The following is a 22022-nucleotide window of genomic DNA, read 5'->3' as shown; positions in this document are numbered from 1 at the left end:
ATACAAAATATCACAAACATAAATAGATGACCTGCGAGGGAGGGAGGCAGGCAGGTTAGAACTCAACAAGAGATCTCCTGTATCCTAGAAAAATAAGGTGAACAGGAATGAGCATTCGACTCAGAGAGTAAAATACCAATTTTAACCACAATTTCTATAGCTATCTAAAACTAATGCATCATAAAGAGTGGAATGCAACATTATCATAATTTTTATACAAATCAAATCATAATAGCAAAAAGGCAATTTGGAGCACTCACACACCCAATAATGCTCAAACAGTATATATATGGGAGCTGATCCCTTATACAGCTCTCTTAATCCAACCTCTACAACAGCTCTCTTAATCCAACCTCTGCCAGTGAGTGTCTCTCAAGCCGGACTTTCATTTGATAATCCAATTGTGGGGGCTAGCGAGATCATCTCGAGCCGTGCTTACCCCCACTTATCCATAAAGGACTGGGTCCTAGCGAGTATCTCTCAAGCCGTATCTACCCGTCCTATCTATATCCAATACCGCACACCACACGCACGCCAACGCATGCATACTGCTCCAAATTATCAAGAACAATATACATGGCACTTTATCAATTAAGAATGTAATATAAAATCTGTCTAGTATTTAACTACATAGATACATATTTATAAGTGATGCATGGGCATGCCTAAACATATAATAATATTAAAATTATAATTAAAATTAATATTTTACTCACAGACTTAAACTGAGGTCATTGCGATAGCTGGGCGGAGGAAGAAGGCTGTCCCAACTCACCTGACAATTTCATTGCAATTGTTTAATATATTTGACTCAATACAAGTTTAGAAAAAAAACTAAAGATACTCTAAGTCATACCAAAAATCCGACAGAGTCTTCCATATACTTAAGACCTACCCAACCTGCAAAAGTACTCAAAATGCACTTTTATATCCACAAGTTACACATCCACACTCAATCACATCACATGGCCCTTCCTGAGCTTACCCAAATAGTCAATAATCATAATTTTAAAAATATAATTTAGTCCCTATAATTATCCCTTTTGCAAAAACTACTCAAATGAGCTCTAAAAATTCTAAAACTTTACCCCGCGGTCCTTAGCAATATTATTAAGCTAATGCAAAAGGAATTATATTTTTCTAACCTACCACGAATATTTTATAGATTTTTAATCAAAGTCAGGCATAAGATAATTAAGAAAAATGAGGGTTCAGATTTACCTATGCCAATTTTCACCTTGGAGACGCGTCCGGGACATCTAAAAATGGTGGGGTAGCCTATACTCTCAACCCGGTTCTAAAACTTTCCCAGTAGTCTGTCTGCCCGGCCCGAAATTGCAGACCCGAGTAACCGTCGAATTTTCATGAATTGAATATACCTACGTGAAGTCCACAACACGGGGGTTAATACATAATTTTTACAGAATTTATTAAGCTCATTTAGTACTCGAAAAAATACTGCGAAGTTCCGTGGGACGCACCAAAAAAAGAGCGTCGAAAAATTTTAAAATGGGTATTGCCATGAAGCTCTCGTAGAGTGGAGCACTCCGGTACTCTTAAATTTTTGGTGGGGTTTACAATTTTCGAGAAATCTAGCCCAACAGTCAAAATGGGTAAAAACTTCTGGAGCAAAAATTAGACAAACCGCTTGATGGATTTTTGTGTCCTTAGTGTCTATGGAAAGCTATCGAGGTGTAGATGTGTTTTGGGATAAGACCCAGTCCGATTGGTGGCCGAATTGGCTGGAATCAACAAGGGAAGTCGAAGCAGTGCACGCACGTAGAGGAGACTTCTGCGTGGTTTTCCGGCGGCCTGGAGGCCAGCCGGCAGCGGGGGAGGGGTGGGGAAGGCCAGCGACGGCACGGGGAGGGTTGGGGAGCGGTGGCCGGAGTGGAGGGAGAGGGAGGAGAGAGAAACAGGAGAAGGAAGAAAGGCGTCGGGGAAGAGAGAAGGAAGGAGAAGAAAAGGAAGAAAGGACAGGTTTGATTCGATCTGTAACACTCCGAACCTCCGAGTAATGAATAGTACCATTTTTGGTCCGTGACTAGTACTATTCAAAGACACCTTGAGGACCAAAAATAAATAAAAAAATTAATTGAGATAGACACAATAAAAATTCAAGTGATCCAAAAATATAAGGACTCACTGGTTGTATTGTAAAAGAGGTGCCTTTTAGTGGAATTACTTGGAGAGTTGGAAGAACTCCAGGGTTAAGCGTGCTCGCTTGAAAGAAATCCTAAGATGGGTGACCTCCTAGGAAGTTCTCCATTCCACCTATGGGACAAAACCGTGAGGCTTATGGCCAAAGTGAACAATTCTTCTAGTAGTTGGAGCCCGATCGTTACACGATCGGTCTAATTTGATTTGGTTCGATTCAACTGGTTCGATTTAGAATACCCGAAATTGAATTTTACTCTGCATTGGGACAAAAAACGAAGCCCAAAAATTTTGAAAAAAAATTCATAAAACTTAGAAAAATTGTAGAGTCTAAATATATTTTTAATTTTGTCATGTGGTTTTTAAATAAATTTTTAAAAATCATCGAAGTTTTATATTTTCAAAAAATCGAACCCGATTTCAAAAATTTGAAAAATTTCAAATAATTTCCTAAAATTTAAATAGAATAAAATATTAATATTTACCCATAAATAATTAATTTAAAAATTAGGGGTGTTACATTCTTCCCCCCTTACAGAAAATCTGTCCTTGAATTCTTACACAAAGTAGAATAAAAGAATAGAATTACGCATTGAACAAATAAGGGTACTTGCTACGACACCTTAACCATAGGGATCTGTTTCGACCTTAGTTGCCTCACTTGGTTGTCCACTATGGCTACTGGCTGCTCCTCAAACGTCAAGTCTTCTTTTCAGCTCTACTGTATCCGGTTGTAGAGGGATCTGGTATATATTTCCTGAGCATGGAGATGTGAAATACAGGATGAATATGAGAAAGGCTGGGTGGTAACTCCAACCGATAGGCAACTGCTTCAACTCTATCAGTAACCTCATAAGGTCCAATATACCGAGGTGCCGACTTACCCTTCTTTCCAAATCTCATGACTCCCTTCATCGAAGAAACCTTCAGGAATACGTAATCACCTACTGTAAACTCTACATCCCTCGGTCTGGGATCTGCATAACTCTTCTGCCTACTGAAAGCTATTTTCAATCGTTCTCTGATTAAAGGAACCATCTCTGAAGTGTACTGCACTAGGTCTACATCATGCACCTTTGCTTCTCCCATTTTCGTCTAACACAGAGGAGACCTATACTTTCTGCCATATAGCGCCTCATAGGGTGCCATCCCGATACTAGAATGATAACTTTTGTCGTAGGCAAACTCCACCAAAGGTAGCTGATCATCTCATTGACCTCCAAAATCCAGAACACACATACGAAGCATGTCTTCTAGTGTTTGAATTGTCCTTTCGGACTGCTTCTCTGTCTGAGGGTGGAAGGCGATACTAAAGTTTAACTGCATGCCAAGTGCCTCTTGCAGCTTTCTCCAAAACCAAGAAGTGAACTGGGACTCTCTGTCAGATATTATGGAAGCAGGAACTCCATGCAATATGACTATTTCTCGAACATAGAGCCTGGCGTATTGTGCAACAGAATAGGTGGTTCTCATAGGCAAGAAATGAGCTAATTTAGTCAAATGATTTACAATTACCCATATCGAATCATATCCCCGTGTGGTACGAGGCAAAATCAGTTACAAAATCCATAGTGATCATTTCCTACTTCCCTGATGGCCTCTAGTGTTCAAACTTTACCTTATGACAAGTCAAACACTTGGATACAAAGTCTGCTATGTCTCTCTTCATGCCATTCCACCAGTAGCTATCTTTAACATCATGGTACATCTTGGTGGACATCGTACAGTGTATAGTGTGCCTCTTGCATGATTTCATTCCTGAGATTGTCCACGTCAGGCACACATATCCTGAAACCTTACATAAGAGCGCCATCATTGGTAAATCCAAACTCACCACCTTCACCCTGCTGTACTCACTCTATAATCTTCATCAATTGAGGGTCCCTGTGCTGGGAAACTCTAATTCTTTCTCGCAAGTTTAGTCTCACTGAAAAATGGGCCAATAATACCCCCTTATCTGAAATATCTAAGATCAGACCTTGATCCATCAACTCAAGTACTTTTTGAATCAACGGTCTCTTCTCCGCTGATATGTGTGCCAAGCTGCCAAAAGATTTTCTACTCAGAGCATCTGCTACTACATTGGCCTTCCCAGGATGATACTGGATAGTACAATCATAGTCCTTCAGAAGCTCCATCCATCTCCTTTGTCTCAAGTTTAAATCCCTTTGTTGAAAGATGTACTTCAAACTCTTGTGCTCGGTGCATATCTCGCACACTTCACCATATAGGTAGTATCTCCAGATCTTTAATGCAAAGACTACAACTGCCATTTCCAAGTCATGGGTGGGGTAGTTCTGCTCATGTCTCTTTAGCTACCTTAGAGCATAAGCCACTATTTTCCCATGCTGCATCAAAACACATCCCAAACCAACTCTGGAAGCATCACAGTACACGGTATATCCTTCACCGCTCATCAGTAATGTCAACACAAGGGCTATAGTTAGACATTCCTTAAGCTTCTGAAAGCTCTCCTCACAATCATCTATTCAAATGAATGGAACATTCTTTCGAATTAACTTAGTTAGGGGAGCTGCTATCCTGGAGAAATTCTGTACAAAATGCCTATAGTAGCCAGTTAGGCCCAGAAAACTTCGCACCTCAGTGACTGTTGTAAGCCTAAGCCAATCAGTTACAGCCTCAATTTTCTTGGGATCCACTTGAATGCCTTCACCAGAAACCATGTGTCCCAAGAATGAGATGCTTTCGGCCAAATTCACATTTTGAAAATTTGGCATATAGCTGGTGCTGCCTCAAAGTCTGCAACACTATCCTCAAATGCCAGACATGTTCTTCCTCGGTCCGAAAGTATACCAAAATGTCATCTATGAATACGATGACAAAATGGTCCAAGAATGACCTGAATACCTTATTCATCAAGTCCATGAAGGCCGCTGGTGCAATAGTGAGTCCAAAAGATATCACCAAGAACTCATAATGATCATATCTTGTCCTGAATGCTATCTTGGGAACATCCTCATTCTTTATTCTCAACTGATGGTAACCTGATCGTAGGTCTATTTTGGAAAAGAATCTAGCCCCTTGGAGCTGATCAAACAGATCATCGATCCGAGGAAATGGATACTTGTTCTTCACAGTCACCTTATTCAGCTATCTATAATCAATACACAACCTCAAGGACCCATCTTTCTTTCTCACAAATAGAACAGGAGTGCCCCAGGGTGAAGTGTTTGGACTTATGAAACCTTTGTCCAAAAGCTCCTGTAGTTGCTCCTTTAGCTCTTTCAATTCTGCTGGGGCCATCCTGTAAGGCAGCATTGATATGGGGTTTGTACTCGGCACAACGTCAATGCGAAACTCTATATCCCTTCCTACTGGTAATACTGGAAGCTCCTCAGGGAAGACATCCATAAATTCTCTGACAACCGGAACATTCTCAATATTAATACCTTCTACAGATGTATCTCTTACCAATCCCAAATACCCTTAACACCCACGACTTAATATTTTTCTAACACTAATTACTGACGCCAAGTTATATGGAGCCACGCTCCTGTCACCATCAAAGCTAAACTCTTCCACACTAGGTATATGAAAGTACATCCTTTTGTTCCTGCAGTCTAAAGTCGCATAATGAGTTACCAACCAATCCATTCCCAAAATTACATCGAAATCTATTACTAGTAGAGGAACCAAGTCTGTTGGAAGGGTCCTTCCATCCACTACCACTGGGCTACCTGGAAAAACTATATCCACATCTATGTTGTCACTAAGAGGGGTAACTACAAATAAGGGGCATTATAAAGTTGTAGGGTTCCTATTCAATCTCATGGCAAAAACAGGAGAGACAAATGAATGCGTAGCACCTGGATCTATCAAAACACGAGCCTCATAGAAACAGACTAGAAGAATACCTGCCACAACTGCATTGGAAGATTGAGCATCTTGGTGGTTCAAGGTGAAAACCCGAGCTTGACCCCTACCCCGCATTGCAGAACCCTGAAATTGACTTCTACCTCATAATCTGCCTCCAAATCCATGTCCTCCTCGTCCTCGGCCCTGTTGGACACTGAACTGACTGCCTGCCATGCTAGAAGCACCAGGAGACAATTGACGATGAACATTTGCAACAAAACCCTGTGACCTCATCTGTGGCTAGCTAAACACGGGACATTCTCTAGCAAAGTGACCCTGCTGGCCACATTGGAAACATACTCCTAAACCCATTATACATGGTCCTGAATGTCCTCATCCACACTGCATGTAAGGTGCCAAGAAGGATCCTGAACCAAACCCAGAACTGTGACCACTGCTGGATCCGTATCCTGGTCTGAATCCTCGAGATCTGTGTTTAAAACCACCCTTCTTGTTATTTCTACTCCTTCTTCTGTAATAACTTTGGCCTTCACTATCCATGGTACCAGTGTAGGGAACACCTGAAGAACCCTATGCTTTATTCTTCTTTGCCCTTCCACTGTCATCTCCTGTATAACTAATTTCAATATGTCAGGCTCAATCAACTACCACATCGAAAGACTGATAAGATATCATGGCCAGGTTTGCATACCTCCTGTCCAGCCCTTTTAGGAACCTCTTTACCTTCATACTTTCTGTAGCCACTACTGTGGGGGCATATCTTCTCAGTTTCAAAAATTCTGTAGCATATTCATCTACGGATCTGCCATTTTACCTTAAGGCCTCAAAGGTCCACTGCTTTTGGTCTCTGAAGTTTGCTGGCACAAACCTGTTAATGAACAGTTCCACAAATTTGGTACAAGATAATCTCTCAATACGAGGTAGTATGTAGTCTATCATCCACTGCCTTGGCACTGGCCCCAATACATGTTGTACATACTCTATAAGTCTCATATCAGTCAACTGCAACTCCATCCATTTTTATACTTTTTTTATTTAGTTTAAATTTTATCTTATGTAGACCCTTTCTGTAATATTAACTGTTAATAAACCAGAAGTTCTAATAATTTTTTTTAGTAGTCATTTGTTGTTAGAAATTGGCTAATAGTGATTAATTTTTTATATATGATGACTTGAAGTAGAAGTATTCGATCAAATTAGTTATTGTATTAATTGTTAAATATAAAAATAATTGTATATCTAACTCTGGTTAAAGCACTCTCTCAACATTAAAAGCTAGTTAGGAGAGACGTAATTTTTCATAAATCATTATCTCAACCTTTAAATACTATTATAAATATTATGTCATCAAATAGTATAAATAAAAGAGATAATATTTTAACTATAATTAAAACACTAAATATTATTTTAAAGACTATTACTGATCGTAAGCCAAAACTTATTTTACACATTAAATTATTTAATTTTAAATTTTGCTAATTTTAAATTTATTTGTAATTTTAACTTATTATATTAATTTATTTTTTAATAAATTTAAATTTTTATTAAATGAAATTTTTATTTATCAATTATTTTTATTTAATTAATTTCCACATAATTTAATTAAGAAAATAAAAAATAAAGTAAATAACAAACTCTATTAAACTTGTAAAATAGATTTCTAAGTTAAATGAATAAAATTTAGATCAATAATAAAAGAAAAAAGAAGTGTTTAGAAGGGAATGTACAAAAAAGTGTTGCTAGCATTAATGTCTCTTTATTAATATTTGAATTCATTTTTTCATATATTATAATGAATAAATTTATTTTATTATTTTTTATATATCAAAATTAAATCTTTAAATTGCTTCTTCCAGGAAACAATTTTTCTGCGGCGGTTTACTCAAGAATCAAGATTTTCTCGCACGGTGCAAAAACCCATTTTATATTTCAGGTATGGGCTCAAGCAGATGTCCTTCCAAACACGGACTGAAATATTATCGGCCCACAGTGCCTTAAAAAAACACACACACACACACTCATTTAATTTATTTTGTAATCAAAATAGGACTTTTTCAATGAAGCAAACATATGGTGGCCCAATGTGTATTCAATTTATTAATCACAGTCTCTCTCAATTAGTTGAGTCAAGTACTGTATTAAGATGGGACTTCATGAGAATAGTACTACTGAAATGGGTATAATTAATCCACTCCATGACCATTAGCAACTAGTATGTTTGATTGGAGTTGCCCCATCTACTCTAATTATGCCTAATCTACCAAAGTCATAATCAAATCACATGAATTTCTATTTGTATCTAATCAATCCTAAAGTATTAATCATCATGAAAAGAAGGTAGACACACACTAAAAATTACTCTCATATAATAAAAAATGTCAATGATTTTTTGGTTGATGAAGGGGGGTATGAATAAATTAATAAAATGGGTAATGGATTAGACATGAATTGAATAGTCCATAACTCTCCCATGTTGCAATCCAATCCAACTTGTCTTTACACCAATTTCCCAACATTAGATTCTCTTCCCCCTTTCTTCTCGCCACAAATTCATTGACAGAGTGCAAAGTGGCCTAAATTTGCATCACCAAGTCCTAATGCATTCATTTTTTGCTTCCACAATTTTAGTTAGTATTTGCTTCCAGGTTGGCTTTGATGCCTATCCCATAACGACCTCGATTTGAAAGTTGAAACTCTCTCTCCTTTTCTTTTTTTTTTTTTTTTTTTTTTTTTTTTATTTATGGTAAAGTGGAAAACTAAATTTGACACGCTAAAAAAAAGTAGAATTGAAATAAAATATATAACTTTCATTAAATGAAGGCCTAATATAAATTTAAAGCAAGTTACTGTAATTTTATATGAAAAAAAAATTTAAGTTAAATCATATATACGAAATATTTATCATATTAAAAATTTATTTAATTTGATCTTTTAAAGGAAAGTATACTACACTGATAATAATTCACTGTTGTTTTAACTCCATAGTCTTTTTACAAGTTGGATCTATAAATCATTAAATTTTGATATTATCGTTTCTACCTAAAAAATAAATAAAATATTTAATAATTTCAAAATAAAAAAATAGATCTAGCAATTGAAGAAATATCAAATTTTTGTAAAAAATTAAATATTAAATTCTCACATTTTTTAAATTAAATTTAATGGTCCTTTACAATAAACTTTTTTTCTTTTTTTTTTTGTCTTGAGTTGGTTCTAAAAAATTCCTTTATATGTCGTCAAGTTTACATTTAGTTTTTGAGATAATTTAAAAAATTCAAAAATATGAACCCAATTTTAATTATGATTATAATATATATAAAATATAATTTAATGATTGAATAATTGAAAAATTCAATTTAAAAGTTTTTAATTTCTAATTGCTTTTTTAAATTTATTTTTTTTTATGTTAATTATCTAAATAAACATATTTATATAAGAATTTGAAATTTAAACATATTTATCGATTTTTCGGTTTTAGGCTTTTGATTCCAGCTGTAACTGGCTAATGAGACATACATGGGAGAGGGAAGGGGCCCACATTTCATGTGCAGTCGAGGCTTTCATTCGATGGGGTCAAGCGAAATGTGAAAGTCATCTGCGTATATTGCGGATATCCCGTGATTGAATGTGGCGATGCCACGCAACATTGTGCCTGTTTTTCTGCCGACAATTTTCTACCAATCCTACGGAATCAACGGCTAATGAAACCAACTTGTAACTTGTGGGAATGGAGTTTAATTTACTAATGATTAATTAAATTTAAATTTATAAATTAAAATCTATTAATATTTTAAAATTGATAAATTTAATCAATTAATTTTAAATTTCTTTGGATATAAAGCACATTTCACTTGAGAAATATTTATAATTTGCTCTTAAAAATTCATTAAATCTATAAGTTGGTTTTTTTTTTTTTACCTTCTTTATCTCTTGGAGCTTTAATTACAAAAGTGTCAGTCGTTCCAGCATCAACAATGCTGTAAAGGGAGGGACAAAAGATGGTTTGCGTCAACGCAATTCAACTCGCTTCTTCTCTGTCCCCATCATTGTCAACTTCATGTTCTCCTATTATATTTCCATCAATAACCCTACTACAGCTTCATCATTCTATCCCTTGGAGATGGAAAACTATTTTTGAAGCTCTTATTTATATGTGAACAATTATTTGACATGAGCTTCTCAAATTAAAAAATTTAAAATTTGAATTTTAGTAATTTTTATTTATTAATTAAATATAAAATAAAGTGAGTATATGCTTATTCATAGTTCAATTTCAATAGTCATTTATAAAACTATTCTTATAATCATTATCTAAGAACTTAAACTTTCAAATTGAATGAAAGAATCTCACAATAAAAATACTCTTTAGATGATGATACTTGTAAATGAAGGTTGTAGGCAGTTAGACAATAGTAAGATGTAAAGAAAATAGATTGAGTATAACTCCACCTTAAAGGCTATCCAAGTCTTATATTTATTTAATATATATACTTTATTCCAAAATGATGTAACATAATATTAATGTAACACAATATATCTTCTCAAATAGCTCAATATTAAAGCAGGTGGCTTTCATACTAGAGGAGACTTTATTTTGTCTAAAAGGCTTAATTCTTAAATTTTATTATTATTTTAATAAATTTATCAATTGCTTATAGTATATTTTAAATATATATATATAAATATAAATGATAAGTTACTTATTATTTAATAGTAAAACATATAAGATTTAAAAATTAAAAAAAAAAGAAGCTGAAGTGGGATTTTCTTGTCATTGGGCTATTAAAAATTAGAAAAAAAAAATGATTAGCTTTGAGCGGCCAAATTTTAGAATTTGGGTATGTCAAATTAAAAAGTGATATTTCAAAGAATTAATTATGAGCACAAGGGATGCGAATGTGTCAAAATATATAAATTTCTCTTCTCAAATCCATATTTCAACAGAGTTGAATAAATCCTTTTTCAATACGCAAATGCCCAGGAAGAAAATGCTTTGATTGAGCGAATGCTGCGCCAATAACTGCAACAGTTTAAAAACAAAACAAGTATATCTGGAAAACAGAAAGTAGAGAAGAGATTGAGATTGATTAATTTCCACTACAGGCTAAAATTTTGTTGTTGAACCTGTACATAAAATGCTTGAAATCAAAGGCAGAGGCAGAGCCACATCAAACCCCATATGGGTCCTATTCTGTTCTTTCTTGGCTTTACCGATCACTTGTCGGTTCTTACTCATAAATATATTTAGACGCTTATCGCAGGCGGCTTCAGCCTTCTGTCATTATCAAAGTCTTAACTAGGCGCAACAAGATCATGTTCTTCTGTTTGCCACCCTTTAGTCTTTATTATCCTACTCTTTCTGATATCGACTTGTAATTTTTACTTGGAAATTTTCATTTACTATGTTCAGTTATTTTTATGATCGACACAACAAATCCTAAATCTTTGTTTCTTCACATTAAAAGCCATCATTTTCAAATTTCAATATGGTAATTTTTTTAATTTATAATCGTATGTGCATTAATTGTGATTGGCGTATTAGGTGGAAGCTACTACAGAGTCGAAATTAGCATTCCACTTAAATTAATTAATGATTTGAAGAAGAGACAACTGAATTAACTAGAGCCTTGATGCATTAGAGCTTGTGCATTTGATATAATAACAGCAATGAAACTGACTTTATTTACAAATAATGATCTCTTCCATTCTAGCAGTAATAACAAAAAGCCTTGAGGCTTGAATTCAGTGCCAAGTGCCAATTCATGAACTACAAAAACTCAATATGACAGTAAAAATATATGGGAAGAAATCGAAAAGGGCCAAATCATGAGAAATCTTGACCCCCCAAGATGTCTTCTAAAGTGTACATATCTATTTACCAAAGGTACATTAGTAGTTATTCAATCCATATTGTAGCTGAAATAATGCATCTTAGAATAGATTGAAGGGATCTGCTAATTATAATTAATACCGAAACTGCCTTCCGATGTATGTCTGGCCGAAGGACCAGCCAGCAGGGGCAACATTGTAAGAGAGCACACTACGGCCATCACTAGTGGTAACTAGAAAAGAGAGACTTTGTCCATTCAGGTAAGAGTTACTCTGCCAGTTTTGGCCCCAGTTTCTTGACATTGGTTGCCATCTACTTCTTGAACCCTTTATGGCCACTGCATGCACATCGCCTGCTCCACCTACATTGGTTATCAGCACTAAATTGAAGTACGAATGCCCATTGATTGTGAACCTAATGCCTCCACTTCTCTTGCACCTTATCCTATAAAACCACAAACAGTAACTAGAAATTGAGAAAAAAAAAGCCTGCTTTGACTCGGGGATTTGGAGTCGTTTCCTGAATTATAAGTAAAATTTAAGATGGAGATGAATGATATTTAATTGGCCTACCTTCTGTAACTTACTGGGACAATACCAGCTTTGTATTGGGCAATGTGTTGGAAGATCGGTTGAGAGAGATCAAAGTGATGGTTGGGAGGGTCACACCAGCCTCCTGGTGGGCAGAAATTAGTGGCAGTAACAACAATGGAGCCAGGGAGGCACCATTGTGGATCATTCACACACCTGAGCTCAAAGCAAGCTCCACAGCTCAAGCCATTGTCAAATAATGCAGTGCTTAGTGCTGCTGTGTTGATTCCATAACCCTGGCTGTAGAGGTTCCCATAACCACAAGCCCCACCTAGAAAAAAATAATAACCAATTAATTATAAGCAAAAAAGAAAAATGCCGTGTGCATTACATAATTAAAATTCAAGACAAATGTGACATACCCATTGTGCCAGAAGCATCACCACCTCCATAGAAGGTGGCATGAGCATTAATCCAACCTCCATAGTATCCATGAGCAGATGTGACAATCGAGAGAAACCCAACAACAAGAAATCCAAGAAGAGCCATTTTCCTGCACAAATTAACCAGGTAGACACTTGAGCACATTCAATAATATTACAGTTCCAAAATGGGTGAAGAAAGGGAGAAAGAAAAAGGAAAGATTATTGCAAGAAAAGGAACCTTGTAAGACGTAGCTGTGAGGGTGGGAAATGAAGAGGGGGGCTTCAAGGGAATAAATAGAAGTTAGTCAACATCAAACCTGACTGACAATCTGACAAGTAATGGGCAGTTGGGACCATGCAATATAATGTTATTTTGGTCATTGTGTTTGGAGAGCTCGTACTGTTTTTGTGAATAAAAATATAATTTTAAATTTTATTTAAAAAATAGTTTAAAAATATTATTTTATTATTTTTATGATTAAAATTTATTAAATTTAATTTTAAATTATTTTTTAATACTCTCTAATTAATATATTTAAAAAAATAATTTTCTTAATGATAATTTCAATAATAATACCAAACAGGTCTTTAGTTATTTTTCAAGACTGAATTTTGTAGAAACAAAATAGTTTTTTTTATAGGGTTGCAAGTGGTTTTAATTTGTGGGTTCAGAATTTTGAAGTATTGTGCTTCGCCGAAGTATGTAAATTACAAAAGAATAAATCAAACACACAAAATATCAATATTTACGTGGTTTACTCTTTCAATATAGGATTACATCCACTAGCATACCATCTTTCACTATCACCAATAATGAATCATTAATTACAAGCTCAAATTATACTACCCATCAACTCAATTACAACCAAGAGAACCTATACAATATCAAACTGCTCATAGTAAATATATTAGTTAGTCACTCTTAGTCTCCTCTATACATAACTCAATATATTTAATATTATAACATTACACTATAAATGTGTCTTCAACTATATGGGTAAGAGCTCTCTCACCAATTGATAATAATCTTTCATCTTGAATTCTATATCCTTACTCCACTTTAGGCCGAAGCCTCTCTCCACTGTAATGGGCAAGTGCTCATCATCAATGGGCAGAATCAAATTCTCAACAATTGGCAAAGGCCCTCTTTATAATAGGTGATAGCGTCACTCTATAGTCTGAAAGCCATTCTCTTTAATGGGCAAAAGTCAAATAACCTTTTTCCATTATTCTCTTATTTATAGTATTAATTCCCTCAATCTTTATCTGATTACGAGTCCATTCAATTTATGAATAACACTAGAATAAGAGTTCTACTCGTTATAGGAAATATTCCTCAATTCTATTGAGGAATATTTCTCCCACTCAAATTAGAAGAAGATTTTTCTCCAAATCCCATTAGGATTTTGAGTTATAATTTTAACAATCTGCACCTTGACTCAAAATCCATCAACTATTGCATACCTCAAATTCTTGGGTGTCATAAAATCATAAAATCTCCATGCTTGAACTTGAATCATTCAAATCATCAATTTTTTAATCTTCATCTTGGGTGTAATTTACTTTATTTTTCAAAAAATCTTCACGTCATCAACCATCTTGATTTTAACCAAACTCACTAAGATCATTCTCATGCTCTGATACCAATTTATTGGTGGAGTAGGCTTACGCTGAACCACATTAAATTTTATGTTTTTTATACTGTGTGGGTGTGATTTTCACGAACATGAAGCTTGGCTAGCTGCCCCATTAAGGAAAAATGCCAAGAAATTGAAAGTGGGGCTACCTGATTTCTGCCTCTAGGTTTAACTCATGTGTATTTCTCTACCCTTCCAACAATTTAACGTTAATATTTGTTGCAGGAGGAAGACAAAAACTGGATCGGCTCTAGTTCCACCACTGTAAATGAGTCCACTATGGCAGTCACAATACATACATAGCTTTTAATTACCTTATATATATATATATGAACACTTTTTCATTTCTTTTATTATAATGTTTGGTTCTTGTTATTATAATAATAATAATAATAATAATAATAATAATTATTATTATTATTATTATTGTTTATTTATTTATTTTAATAATTAAAGTCAAATATTATCTGAATCAGTTTTACATGTATTTTGATTAATTTATACTATATATATACATATAAGAGCATCACTGCATCAGTAATACATAATGTCACCTCATGATCAGACAGTAGGAAATATTAGAAAAAAATTAGAAGCAAATAATTGACATATATAGTCCATAGCTATAGGTATTCTAAATATCCATTAATGCCCATCTATAGAAGTGGAGTGGAGTTATGGTGCGATATATGAGCACATGGATATTCTTCTTGGGATAAACATTGTAGTTTGAGAGGAAAGCAGCCATTCACATCATATTTATTATGCCTGATGGCTAGGCTGGAGTACTGTTCTTTAATATCATATCTATGTATCAGCTGCATGTCCCTTTTGTATGGATATTTACAATAACATGTTAGGACTTTTGGGCCCTTAAATAGTGACATTCCATTGCGTACAACTTCTGAATATCCTGTTCACCAGAAGTGGAAAAGAAAAGTCTACTTAATATATCCATTTTTTTTTCTTATATATATTTAATTTGAATTAAGTTAACCTAAATTAGCCTAACAGTATCTTAATTTTAAAGGTTAATTATAATTTATTTAATAATCAAAATTAAAAACCATAGAACCAAACCATTATTCATCCCTGAAGGTCAGAAATTTGAGATCACAGTTCTGATGAATCTGATCATAGCTAGAATGAAAACCACAGAGAAGATTGTACTCATGTGAACCCCTTTTTTTTTTTTTTTTTAATTTCCTTTCCATCAACTCAAATATGTCAACCTTTTCCTTCGTGTATGCAGAGCCAAAAATTACCATTTTTCAAAATGAATTTCATCTCCTCTCTTGTTGTTGAGGGATTGATTCACTATGCATGGATTTTTCAGGTTTGGAGCTACCTTTGTCACTTTCTTACTGCTTGGACCCTCCAAAGCAACCTCCCAATTCTTGCTAATTAATTAATTTCAGCCTTATATATAGTTTTGCAAAAATATATATATATATATATCATTTTTTTTTTGTTATACTTTAATTTCTTACATTTTAAATTCAATAACATTTTAATTTTTGAAAATTCAAAATTTTATTATTATAAAACCCTTTTACGCATTGGAATGTCTCCATCAGTGTCACATCGCGTGATGAAAGGCGAAAGCTAGTCCCCAATACATAGTAATATCTATGCTTCAGTGCTGTATATATAGAGCAATAGTCATTTTCACATGGCATGTTCCTTTAAGCATTGGACCCATGAAGGCTCCATCAATCTAATTCCAGTCCAGTTTTCACTAATCCCACTAATTAGTAAACTTAATTATTACGATTATCATCTTTCAGACCACGTGTGTAGTCACCATGGTCCAATGCTTTGTGTACTAGCACTAGATCACATGTTCCTAGCCTTTTGTCCTGATTTCAAAAGTTGTTTTTTCACCAAAAGCTTGGAATTTTATATAATGCCATGGATGTGCACAATCAAATTGAAAAAAAATGCATATCTTTAGCACTAGATTGAGTGGGCCTTAATGTCTCAATTCACTTGTATGATTCCTGAGCCACCTTTATGGAAGATTTCAGTGCAGTAAAAGCAAACTTTTCAAGGTCCAGAGTACATCTTGTTTGAGATTAAGAGATGAACCTCTGAAAACTTGTAAAGAGAGAGTTTGATTTCTACACAGCTGGTTAGATATGGTAAGTAGCTTTTAGGCGATAAATTGTGTAAAAGAGAATTCAGAAATAGTCATGATTGTTCAATAAAAGCAGACCCATTTCATTTTGGGACATGAACTGACCCTTTAATTTCTTTATATAATGACTGAGGACCCAACTCAGCCACCGAAAAATACCTTTGATATTCCTTTATGATCTGTGTCTAGCTAACTTACTAATGGTTTCTGGGAACTTAAATTAATTAATCATAGATAACTGCACAGAAGGCTAGGATAGCTATGAATTCACTGATGCTATAGCCATATAGGAGACAGTATCCACCTGATACCCCAGCATATCCTATTGTGGGTTCACTGTTGTCCATCTCTCTAATCTTAGAGTTCACGGCTACTCCACTCCAACTGAGTTGCCCTTTGGCAATTTCAGAATGGAATCCAGGAACTGAGATACAGTTAAAAAAATAAAAAAAAGAATAGTTGATGGCACCTGATAATTAGTAGGCTTAATTTCCTCCTCAAATATTGATCATCACTGTATTAAAAAGCCATAAATTTTACGCGTGCTTTGGTAAGAGATTGATCCAGTCAATGACTAGCATTTTATGTCCTAACTGCTATTTTGGAACATTCGATGATGTTGGTAATTGTAGCAATCTTTCAGAATGCAACAATTATTGATGAAATGTTGAAAAGTTAAGATTTTTAACTATTGCCACACACCAACCTTTATCATTTGATCGTTGGTTTCAACCACACCAGTAGCTAACAGCAATCATCGATATATTCAAACAGGTTGTTAATTAATAAGCATTTGTTATGATCTGTTCAGTTTAATGCTAAAAATTACAAATTTTAATTTTGGTAATGAATAATTGAGCAGTTCGCATCCAGTTGCATCCCAATATAACTCTATGAATGGCCTGTTTTCTGGTGCAAACAGGGTCTAGCCTAGTAGCATTTGCGAGTATTTTGATTAATCTTGCAACTCAGGTGGTGGTCTCGCAGATTTCTTAATATAAGCAAACGTGGAAAATGAATCAATATCTCATACTCCCATATGGGATTGCGGTGATAAAGATGATGCTGTTAAAAGGCATACCAGAGCCAAGTTCTAATTCCAAGTTCTAGTCCTTGCTCTCAATCCTCCTAAAAAGAGTTTTTGTCCCCATTAAATTTATTTTCTAATTTGAATTAAAGATAATATTACTTTATACTGAGATTAAGAGATGTTCATAAGGTAAATTATAAAGATAATAAAAAAAAAAAAACCCTGAGGCACCCATATATATAGATTAAATTGACTACGCAGAATCATCTATTAGTGGTTGCTGCATACAGCTAATGTTTGATTAAGAAATGCCACAATTCCAACACATCACATGTATCCAAAGATGAAAATTGAGTGATGGAACAAGTTTGTTCCCTTTTTGTCCACCATTCAATTCCTGCTGATAGAAAGGCATACCAATTTATTAAATGCCAAACCCCACCTAAATACCACATTATATACTCATCAAATATTTGAAATTAAGATGGTGAAAGACATTCACCAAATGCAACCATCTCATCTTCAATTCATATGTAAAGATATAGAGAGAAGAAGAATAAGAAGTCAAGCTGGACATGTTACTCCTGTTGCATGCTAAATTGAGGTATTAAGGTGATGTCCCCATTTGGTATGGTCTGGTTACCAGCTAACAACATCAGGGAACCATATATTGCTCTATGACTGAAATCTGCGGCAAATAATATAAAAATGTTGCATTGTTCATTCAATAGGGATGTGTAAAAAGGAACTTCTCTTTACAAGGACATGCAAAGTGGACCATGTATGTATATAATGGTTATAATCACCTAGGGACAAGCAAACAATTGCATTTGATTCCAAGAAAAGGGTTACCCCTGAGGATCAAGGAACAGGGAGGATATACAGTCACATCATTTCCAAAGATTCCAGCTTTACTCCACTTTTGATGTATCCCTTACAAAATCAAATCTGATTTATCTATTTAGACAAGAACAGAAGCAAAACATCATTAAAGAAATGACACCAAAATCACCCATTCTATTTTAATCGAGGACGTTCTTTTACCCCCAAGAGAAATAAATCTAATTGAATCAAATGCCGTTGACAGGGTTTGGTCCGTTCTTTGGAGAAGATATGCACGGATTTGGCAAGTCACTCGGATCATTTCGTTGACAGGGACGTATCAACTTCCTTAACTATAAAGAGTAGTAACAACAATAATATATAATTTGACCTAATGCCAAGTGGATATACAGTTACCATAACATTCAAAGAAAGCATCCACATAGAAAAGATCTTCTCATAATATTTTAAATCATTTTCATTTTCTTATTTAATACCTGAATGTACAAGCCAATGGATCGGGCAACTCAAATGCTCATGAAGCTTGTAGGCAAGTGGTTAATTGCTCCCATGCAATGAAAGAGGAAATTCCTCCCCTTTATCAAACCCATCTTTCATAGTTCTATGCATCGCATGCCCACCATAACAGCAGCATTCCTCCTTCCTGCAGCATTATACCTCCTTTTGTGCCCAATTGCTCCAAGCTAAAAAGCAGCTTCAAATATCCAACATCATCCTTGTTCACGTTATTTAATCTAGCAAAGCTCACAAAAAGCCAGTTAAATTTTGATTTGATGGTTTGGCTTTGCAACTCCATTCTCTACTGTTGTGAACTGCAAACAAATAAAATAAACATATAAAACAATAATATTTAACTGATTCATCCTCTCCATATAGGACATATCATCTTCCACTATCAACAATAATAAATCATCAATTACAAGTTTAAAACTATACTATTCATAAACCTAATTACATCCAAAAGATCTCATTACAATCTGCTTATAGTAAAAATGTATTAGTTAGTCCATCCTGATCTCTTTCAGACATAACCCAATATATTTACCATTTTAACATTACACCACAAAGAGTATTCAACACTACGCTACAAAGGGTATCTTCAACTATATGGACCAGTGCCCTCTCACTAATGGACATGAATCATTTCCTCTTGAATTTTATGTCCTTTCTCTACTTTAGGCCGAAGTCTCTCTCCACTATAATGAGCAAGTATCCCTCATCAATGGGAAGAGCCACATCCTGACAAAGAGCCCCTCTACAATGGGCAACAGTCTCACTTCATAAGCCGAAAGCCAAATAACTCTTTGCACCATTTTCTATTTATAGTATTAATTAAGAGTCTCACTAAACTTATGAATAACACTAAAGTAAAAGTTCTACTTTATATATGAAGTATTCCTCTATCTAATTGGGGAATATTTATTTTACTCAAATTAGGAAAAAATCTCTCCAAATACCACTAAGATTTTAAGTCATAATTCTAATAATTTCCACATTAACTCAAAATTCATAAACTATTGTATATCTCGAATTCTTAAGTGCTTTCAATCATCACATCTCCAAACATGAGCTTGAATCAAATTATCAATCTGTCCAATCTTCATCTTGAGTGTATTTCTTCAAAAAAAAAAGATGTTCGCGTTATCAACTTTTTTTAATTTTGCATCAAAAGCTCTACCTCAAATTCAACTCTCCACTATCACAATCATTGCATCTGCAACTTTCTACATGTCACAATAGCTCCACCTTTAACTGAACTCACCAAGATCATCCCCATGTCCTTATGCTCTGATAACAATTGTTGTGCACTGCAAAAGCGTGTAAACTGCAAAGAAATAAAACAGACATACAACATAATAATATTTATGTGATTCACCATCTCTACATAAGGCTACATCTATGGACATACAATATTCCACTATTAACAATAATAAATCATCAATTACAAGCTTAAAACTATACTACCCATAAACCCAATTACACTCAAGAGTTCCCATTACAATATGCTCATGGTAAATATATTAGTTAGTCTCTCTTAGTCTCCTCTAGACATAACCCAATATATTTACTATTTCAATACTACACCATGAAGGGTGTCTTCAATTATATAGGCAAGAGCCCTCTCACTAATGGACAAGAATCTCTTCTTCTTGAATTCTATATCCTTTCTTTAACTTAGGCCAAAAACTCTCTCCACTGCAATTGATAGAGACAAATTCTCAGCAATTGACAAAGCCCCTTTCTATGATGGGCGACCTCTCTACAATAGGCGACAGCCTTATTCCATGAATTGAAAGTCAAATAACATTTTCCATCATTCTCCTATTTATAGTGTTAATTCTCTCAATCCTAATAATAGGAGTCCCAAGAATAACACTAAAATAAATAGGAAATATTCATTTATCCCATTGAAGAATATTTCTCCAACTCAAATTAAAAAAAAAATCTCTCTAAATCTCACTAAGATTTTGAGTCATAATTCTAACATCTATAATTTAATTATTAATTGTTATTTTCTTAACAGAGGGAGAAGATAGGAAGGAATATAATATGTAAAGCCATGAAAATCCAAATTCGTTACCAGCTTTTCTCATCTTATACAACTAGATAAATAAGAAGTCATCAAATAAGTATCAAGTAGACATCTCAAGTAGTCAAGTCAACTCTATGCCATTTTTTTTGAAAAAAAATTTCGATGTTTCTGCATTTTTTGAGACACCCATTGTATGTATCAAAGCTATCTAAACGATGACAACCATGTTTCCTCGGTGGCCATAAGCATCTTTCCAATATAAGGCCTCAGCAGTAGCTTTAGATGGCTAGCTCTTTCTAGCATTCCAAGCTAAAATGCTTCATTTTCGTAGAAATTTCATCAGCTCATTTAGTACAAACATGGAAGGCCACTTTAGCACCGTCTCTTACCCACATGACTACCGAAGAAGTTGACCCCTAGCTGCACAAACGCTTGCTTGTGAAACATGTAGGCCATCCAAAGAATTGAGTTATCATTTCGAGTTTTTGAGTGCACAGTTTAGAGTAAGGCCTTGTTCAAAGCACTGACAATACTCTTTTTTGAGACACAAACTGAATAAATTCTTATAAGGAGACTTTGAAGATCCATTTTTGCTAACTGCTACACTAATAGTTCCTACTTCCTAGCCCAACTAGGATAACCGACTCAATGCATCTGTTACTCTGTTAGTGTTGAATCCTGTCCGCGCCTCGCAAGTCTGTAGGCCTAAAACTCATAGGAGAATGAAAACCTGGACTTGCTAAAGCAACTACAAAATAGCAATGATGTCTTTTTGCACTTCACATAAAATGGCCTTTACCAACGTCTCTCTCTAGTAAACTAGGAAGAGAATTTTCTCTATAACTCAGGTTTTGGTTTCTCTCAAAGGACGGTCTCCAGTGGTCATTCCCTGCTCTGGGCAGGGAATGGTGGTCTCTCCAGCAGGGGAATGGGTTACCCTCCCCTCTCCGAACTGAGTTGTTTATAGTCTTTTGGGTTTGTTTGGTTTCTTGAAGATCTAGGAGCTTGTATGGTGAGGTCATTTAAATACCGATATGTTTTGGGCGTACCCATAGCTGGATTA

The 22022-nt window shown here is 34.8% G+C and overlaps 1 protein-coding gene across 2 annotated transcripts; it reads right to left on the bottom strand.

The window, feature by feature from the left end:
- Positions 1–11643: 11643 nt before the first annotated feature.
- On the bottom strand, positions 11644–13107 carry LOC110640267 (expansin-A15). 2 transcript variants are annotated; one of them, XM_021791505.2, is made up of 4 exons: positions 13018–13107; positions 12777–12907; positions 12397–12685; positions 11644–12268 (listed from the first exon to the last, which is right to left on the bottom strand). In XM_021791505.2, the coding sequence occupies exons 2-4, from the start codon at positions 12901–12903 to the stop codon at positions 11959–11961; spliced, it is 726 nt and encodes a 241-aa protein (XP_021647197.1). In that variant the 5' UTR covers positions 12904–12907; positions 13018–13107; the 3' UTR covers positions 11644–11958. The 2 variants fall into 2 exon arrangements, with proteins under 2 accessions (XP_021647197.1, XP_057994521.1); XM_058138538.1 differs by lacking the exon at positions 13018–13107 and having other exon boundaries at positions 12777–12957.
- Positions 13108–22022: the final 8915 nt, after the last annotated feature.

Source organism: Hevea brasiliensis, chromosome 16, assembly GCF_030052815.1.
Source record: "Hevea brasiliensis isolate MT/VB/25A 57/8 chromosome 16, ASM3005281v1, whole genome shotgun sequence".
Classification (NCBI taxonomy): Eukaryota; Viridiplantae; Streptophyta; class Magnoliopsida; order Malpighiales; family Euphorbiaceae; genus Hevea; species Hevea brasiliensis.
The sequence above is the reverse complement of the archived record's forward strand: the minus strand, read 5'-3'. Positions and strand labels throughout refer to the sequence as shown.